Genomic DNA, 7,472 nt, shown 5'->3' with positions numbered 1-7,472 from the left:
CCCAATGTTTTGAGATGGTCCCAGAATTTATCAGTTGAGATCTCAAAACCTCAGAAAATAAAGCCAAAACCATGTGCATGACCCAAAACTATTAAAACTAGAGGGGCTAAGTGAGAAAACTTTTTTTTAATGTCAGTAACAAAAGGTGTGGTCCATCTCAGAAATGTTGCTGAATTGGAGTCAATGAGACTATTTACTTTATCCAAAAGCTCTGCTTGCTTTGCTCTGTAATGTATGTGGTCTTTGACACATTTTTGGCTGCTACTTTTTTGATTGTCCCCAACAAACATTCTATGTTTAGAATAACTGTTAAGTGGTTGGAAATTAAGTCACATAACTTAGCTACAAGGCTAACAACAGGCAACTTGAGCTGCTATGCTGAGAACCTTGATCAAATCCAGATTTTATACTCAATGCAGAACAAAAAAAATACATCCATAATAATAACCTTTATGGCTGAACTGACAAAGTAAACCATTAATTTCAGTAAAATGTAACTTAACTGAGACAGGCAACACATTAACATAGTCAAGACCTTTTGGTGGTGTATTTAATGTCTGTTCTACATATTTACAGGTTTTTACAACAGTATGATCAGAAACAGTATTGTACCATGAAGCTGTTGCCTGAAAACCTGATCCTACAGACATTCATTTCTAGTGAATAGGCTAAAACAAGCTAAACCACTGGCATGCTGCTGAATTATCCGCACAGTATAATTTAGTTTCATTTAATATATGCTACGTGGTTCCCAAAGTGGGTTACTGCAGCACCCTGAGGTGCCTTGAGGATGGGGCAAGGGTACCACAAATTTTCCTTGTCATTCTACATTTATTGTGCAATTTTAATATAGTTTTGCATTAAACGTAGGTGACATTTACATTAATTGTTTTATGTTACCTTTCTAATTATATTAAAACAGAAAAGGCAAAAAGTATCAGAATCACCTTATTAAAAATGTTGTATAATGTAGTAACACTCACAGTTGCTGGTTATCATAGTAACACAACACACTTTGTGGCTTGTGTTCAGGAATGGTTCCATGACAAAAAAATGCTAATAGGATGCTGTAGTCAAAAAAAGTTTGGGAACCATGGTGATACATGTATGGATCCAGAATTATCTTGTGTGTAACATTGATAACTTGCTAAAATGTAAAGTCATTTGCATGATTCCACCATGCAGCAAATTAATCTGCCTGAGCTCTAGCAGCTGCAGTGGAGATCTACAGTCTTTTCAGGCATAAATAGAGAAAGAGAAAAATACAATTCCAGGATGAACATCTGAACTTCACTGAGCTTTTAACTCTTATTTTCATACTATAGAAGGTAACTAAATCATACATCAGGCAAAGTACTGAACTGATGCACCTCACAGCAAAATGTGATGTGAAATACACTATTGTGGTCGTCTTCTTTATCTGTATACACATTCTGACAGCAGCCTATAATATCAGACATTGGCTTTCTTTAAAAACTCTTGGTCCCAGTCAGTGTCAAGAACATCATCATTTAACTCAGCAGAGCCAAACAGAGACAGTTTAGAGAACGGACCCTGGGAACCAACAGCATTACTTGGTAGAGGTTCCAGCTCAAAACACTTTCTCTTATTCATATTGCCAGTGCTTTGATAGTCAACAGAACCATCAGTCACCATTTTTACACTGTTACTATGGTTTACAGCACGAACAGGCTCTGTCTGCTTTGCACTGCACTTGGACTTTGTTTTAGTTGGTGACGCTGTCCCTGGTTCATGTTCCCATCCTGGTGTGAGCTCTGTGGCTAGGGGTGGTGATATGTCCTTTGCTTTGCTCATGCTGACTGCAGTTCTGATCTTCTTTTTTAAGGGACTGTGTTCAGGAGAATTTAGATTTTTCTTGTCTTGAAAATTGACTCTCAAGCATTCAACACTGTCTCTTTTAAATGTAATTCTTTCCATTCTCAAGGGAGGATTTTTTTCCACTTTTGTTTGAGTTGTGGTCTTGGGTTCAGTTGTGCAGGTGAAAGAGAATCCGGAGAGTTTAGCCAGGGTTGAGGAGGCCACAGCAGACTTGGTGAGGCCTGATTTTGAAGTAACTGGTGTTGAAGGGGCGGTACAAGTATAGCTTTCTACTTTAGTCTCCATACCAGTGTTAACTCTGGTTCTTTGTTGTTGACACAAATTTTCTGTATCGTTACTCCCTTTTATTCTAAATACTGTTTTTCCTCCGGTCAATTTGTCCTTTCCAAATGAAAAAAGATCTCTTTCCAGCTCCTCTGATGTAAAACAGATACTGGCTTCAGACCAACACTCTACCATCTCACTGACACAGCTCACCTGTTCTCTCATGCCTCCACCTTCCGAAGGATTCTGGCACTGGCTCTGTTTTTTCTTTCTTCTATCCTTCTCTGTGCTGGCTGTCTCATTATGCCAAACTGCCTTCTGATGACTTATTCTGCTTTCTTTGTTGGTGTGGAGATCTCTGCTGCCTGGGTTGCATTCAGTGTGGAACTCTGCACTCACATCTGAGCTGGCATGTAGGCCCTGATTGTGGACTAAAGGTCTCATCTTCCTTGGCTTGAATATAAAGCCTGACAACCTAGCATGCAAGTCTTTATCTGTTTCAACATCAGCTCCTATCTTTTCCCTTTTCACAGTACTAATGTTCTTAGTCCCAGTGCATTTGCTCCTGTCCTCTATCTCAGATCTACTTTCTTTGACAGATGACAGATTACCCTGTACTTGGTTATTTGAGGGGCAGTTCTTCCCTTTTGACGGTGTACTGCTGGAGTGGGAATTTGAAGTTGTATCTAAAACATTAGTGACAAATTTACTTGCACTATCTCTGAACACCACACTCTCTCCATGCCCCTCTTCTCCTTCTTTGTCACATTGCTGATGTGTCAGCTCCAGCTCCCCAAGTTTCCTGTCTCTCAGACTCTTAGAGGCTTTCTGAATAACACACCCTGATGACTCTGGGTGTTTTCTGTCTTCTTGTCTACCAGACTGCTTCATGTCTTCTGGGGTTAAAGAGTTTTTTTCTTTAATATTTTCATTTTTCACACTTTTTCTGTCTTCTTCTGAAACAGATGTGACTGTACTACCAGTATTTAAAGCAACATCACTGTTTAATAATGAGCCAGTGTTACTTAGATTCTCCTTCTCAGCTTGACAGTTTGGCTGTTTGGCTACTGTAGACATTTCTGACCAATTGGAGCTTGGTTTTCTATGGAAGTTTTCTTGAGTTGATGTAATTATTCGTGAGGGCATGTCTGGTGACAGTGATGGAATTCTGGAGTGGAACCAATCCAAGCCACTGTCCACAGTGACATTACCCTTGTGGCTACTGGTGATGTTATGACTTTGTATTTTGTTGATGGAGTTTGAGTCTATGAGTTGATGCTGGTGATTATCAGTTGGTTGGTCAAACCGAGAAGCCTCTGAGGTGTTGCGCTTTAGCCTAGTGAACAAAATAAAAACAGATTAACTTATTTGGTGTCAGTAAATGTTTAAATCTGTGATGGTGGTGTACTGGAGTGAATCATATAAAGTGTTCTAAACATTTTGCCCCTCTCATGTATGTTAAAGGACAAAATATTAGTCCAGATGTCCTTGATTCAGCCCTACTGGATACACTGGATATGTTCATCATAATGAAGGAATATGTCATCCGGTGCAACAGTATGGTTATTTTATGTGTTTTTAATAGTTTTTGTACAACAGTTGAGTTTGATGGCATAGATCAGGTTACACTGATAATACATAGTAGGATTAGGAAGATGTCAACATTATAACTGAGACTCAACAAATGGAAAAACAAATCAGTTACTCACCTGGACAGTCTCTCCATTTCCTTCTGAAGTAGCAGTGGCAGGTTCAGTCCTTCGAGCAGTATCTGACACTGAGTTTGATACTGCTGACTGGGGTCAGCAGGGAATGAGGTGAGTATTGCATTTACATTTCCCATCAGGCCACCGCCCTAAAAGAGGTGTGTACCACATAGTTACAGACTGCTGGCAGGATCAGTGAGTTGCAGTGTCATGGTGGAAAACGTGGAGATGGGCCATGATCAGGATGAATACATGTCAATGGTCACTAGAGTGTCAATGTCAAAAGTTAATCAACATAATCAGTCGAATATACACTCTGTTGCCAGGTTATTAGACACACCTCCTCCTCCACACCACCTGAATGCAATATAATACAACAGCCCTGAATAGCATAGACTGAGAAAATGTTAGGTTATAAGGTCAATAATAATACGTCTTCTATTACATTATTAAATGAAAGGGAAAGGAAAAATCCCGGCCAGAATGTGGCACAGTTCAAAGTATCCAATTGTTTCACTTACTTGATCTAGACAATACAATACAAACTAATTATGACCTAGTGTTAGAGCAGATTACCAAAGTTTTTACATTTGTTTCAGAATATACGTCTACGCCCGTCAAGACACTTATTTCTAAAGGTTGTGTAAGGCATTGCAGCTGAGAGTTTTACGGTGGTGCAGAACTGTGTCATATGTTTAGATACTGCTCACTGCTTTTGACATTAGATGGAAGTCCCGCGCTGGGTTGAGGATAGGGCTGTCACGATCAGATTTTCACATGATTATTGTTGCCAAAGAATTCACGATAATGACATTAATGCGATATCTATAGAAAATTTGAAAAAAATAAATAAAAATAAAAATTAAAGCTGCAAGCAGCGTTGGTCGGGACCTCGCACTCTGGCCCGTCGGGATCAGATCATTTTGCTTTTTAAAAATGAGGGATATTTATTACAAGTGTGGTGTGCTTTTATTTTGAAAGATTGATTGACAGGATGAGAATATTCAAAAGAGTGAGACATGTCTGTCTTGCTCACACCTGTGTCATCAAAATCATGCAAGTTTTGGGCCCATTCACTTGAATTTCAATTAGTAAATTGAAAAAAGTCAAAAAAACTACTGATGACTTTGTGTGTAAAACAAATTATTTTCCTAATTTTCTCTGTCTTTTTTTAGAAAAGGAAATACTTTTAACCCACATGACCTGGTCAAAGTTTGATTTGAATGGAGAGTGTGAGCGAACCCACACCTTTTTGAACATTTACTGCTTCCACCTAGTTTTAGATACAGACTTCATTTGAACTTTAAATGAGTCACGAGACTTTGACCTACAAATCTTGAATTTACATGTTTTTCTATCTTTTATTGTTTTTGAGATATTAGAGTGTGAGTTTTACAGTCTTTTCTTGTTCCTCCTGTGATTTTATAATGAGTGTGTATTGTGGAATGTTTCACAGCACTGAGGGAGTGATATCACCAGGAGCAGTTGAAGAGGAGGATTTTAGAGAACACTTCTTGTGAAATATCCTCATAAATCCCATGACTTTGGCCAAATCTTACATTAAAAATATTTTTTAGTAGGAAATTTCGTGGCGAATCCATTAACATAGGTTTGAAAGTGGTCAGACTTATAGTTTTGACGTCAGAAGCCTCTGTTTGACACAAAGTTCATGCTCATGCTCAAGTTCATATCAAAGTCCATAGATTGCCTCCCCATTGGTTTACTTTGTAAGGTGTGATGTGGCACTGCAACTTTCAGGGCTTATTAAATCCAAACTGTTCGAGTTATTACAAAGTTTTCAACAACTTTTTTTCAGCACAGTGTCATAAGTCATGTATCAAAGTTTGTAGCCAATACCATTAATGCCCTTGGAGGAGATAGCGTTTGTTTGGGGTCCAACTTGGGGCAAAGTCTTATTTTGAAAGGCTGATTGCAGACTTCCTGTTGGATTTAGGTCAGGGGTGTCAGCATATGATTTGTAGGTCTTGATGAGACGAATAATTGAGTTTTGGTTTGATCTCTCTACAACATTCCTATGGGCCGTGGCGGCCATTTTGTTACATAGGTGGCGCCAGAGAGCACATTTTGGCACTTTAGGGGTTAATTTTTACATTTTATCAAATTTTTCACCAGACCTGATGTGCGTGCCAAATTTTTGTTTTGAGCTTGTTTAGGGGGTCAAATTTAGGGTTTAAGTCCCGTAATAATAAAGAAACAAACAAACAAACAAACCCACGAAAAACAATTGGGTCCTCGCCCTAATAATGCTATCAGTCAAATCATCTTTAATTTTGTTTATTGTTGGTTTGCCTCTTTTTTGGCAAATGAATTACGCTGAAGTGAGTCGGTGGTAACCATAACTGTACATAGCCTACTACAGAAAATGAAAATTTTACATGTTTTTCTAAGGGTCTAGGCGTCTTCCAAAAAAAGGTCATTTAGAGACACCAGATAACCCCTGCTTCAGAGTAAATGAAGCATAATAATAAATTATAGTGCTTTGTTCCCCTGTTGAATCTATACTTTGTGCATATAAAAAAGTCAAAACAAGTGCTATGGTGGAAAAGCAGTTCATATAAAAAGTAAATCAGAGCAAACTATTTAATTATAATATAATATATAATTTCCATGTTGTGGTTTTATAAAAAGCAATAAAGCAGCATATGGTCATTTTGGGAATTTTGAAGCACCAGTCATCGGCAGAATCTGTTCCTATTGGCTCAGTTTTTACATCAAAGAACTACTTCCAGCGCGGACTCTCATTGGCTATTGTAGGCTGTGGATAAGACATGTAAGCCCCTATTGGGTCAAGTGAGGTGTCAATCGAAAGGACAGAGTGCAGCCAGAATATGTTGGAAGATTAGGACATCTGCCGGCTAATTTAAAATGATGCAACAGCCGTACATGGATATTTTTTTGATGTAATAATGTGTTTTGGACGAAATATTTTACCGAATCGGATTGCCTGAACCTCTGCCAATCTAACAAGACTGTTTTTGTTGGAGCTGTATCAGTCAGTGGAATAATATGAGGCTTCATAGGTGAGTAGAGTGACTTTTGTAATTGTTTGTTTGTTGGTGGTCTGACAGAGGCGTTGATTGTGCCTGCTGTTGTGGTTGTATCTTGAAATGGTTTGCATCAATCGAATCACAAGAATCTTAGCCTTCCAAAGATGTGTCGCATGAGTACCCACTTAAAAGACAGGGGTTGTGCACATAGCAAAGTTGTGCACACAACAGTGTGACGGCCTGTGGATGGGCCGACAGAACATTAAGGGGTTTTAAGAGGCGCTGGATTATTTACATGACATTATAATATGTGTACTATTAATATGATATCAATATTTATTTTTTTAAATATCGTCAATACCGGTATATTGTGACACCCCTAGTTGAGGATATCAAGCAGCCTGTATGCAGACTGCCTTGTGGTATCCACCAATATGTTTCACTGGGGCACTAAGTAACAGGGTCTGAGGCTGGTGGCTTGGCTGGTACGTGGTAAATAAGTTATTTGGGGGAAAGGGCTGTTTGGATATGTGTGAAGCTTATTGTGTAGAACATATGTTTACAATTTGAAGATGTGGGGACATCAACCCTTACCTGGGTTGATGGCTCTGGGGGAAAGCTACAAGACCAGTGCAGCATGTGCTGGCTGGGTTAC

At 38.8% G+C, this 7,472-nt stretch overlaps 1 protein-coding gene across 2 annotated transcripts in view; it reads right to left on the bottom strand.

Annotated features, from left to right (window-relative positions):
* Positions 1-519: 519 nt before the first annotated feature.
* mcm9 (minichromosome maintenance 9 homologous recombination repair factor) overlaps positions 520-7,472 on the bottom strand; it is a 71,493-nt gene continuing 64,540 nt past the window's right edge. The window contains exons 14-16 of one of the 2 annotated variants that reach the window (XM_044376538.1): positions 3,813-3,958; positions 1,882-3,439; positions 520-1,851 (exon numbers count right to left, since the gene is read on the bottom strand). In XM_044376538.1, the coding sequence (XP_044232473.1) occupies positions 1,453-1,851; positions 1,882-3,439; positions 3,813-3,958 (2,103 nt within the window). In that variant the 3' untranslated portion in view covers positions 520-1,452. Of the gene's footprint in view, positions 3,440-3,812; positions 3,959-7,472 lie in introns of both variants that reach the window. The other variant, XM_044376537.1, reaches the window with a different exon arrangement.

This window comes from Thunnus albacares, chromosome 16 (genome assembly GCF_914725855.1).
Source record: "Thunnus albacares chromosome 16, fThuAlb1.1, whole genome shotgun sequence".
NCBI classification, from domain to species: Eukaryota; Metazoa; Chordata; class Actinopteri; order Scombriformes; family Scombridae; genus Thunnus; species Thunnus albacares.
The sequence above is the reverse complement of the archived record's forward strand: the minus strand, read 5'-3'. Positions and strand labels throughout refer to the sequence as shown.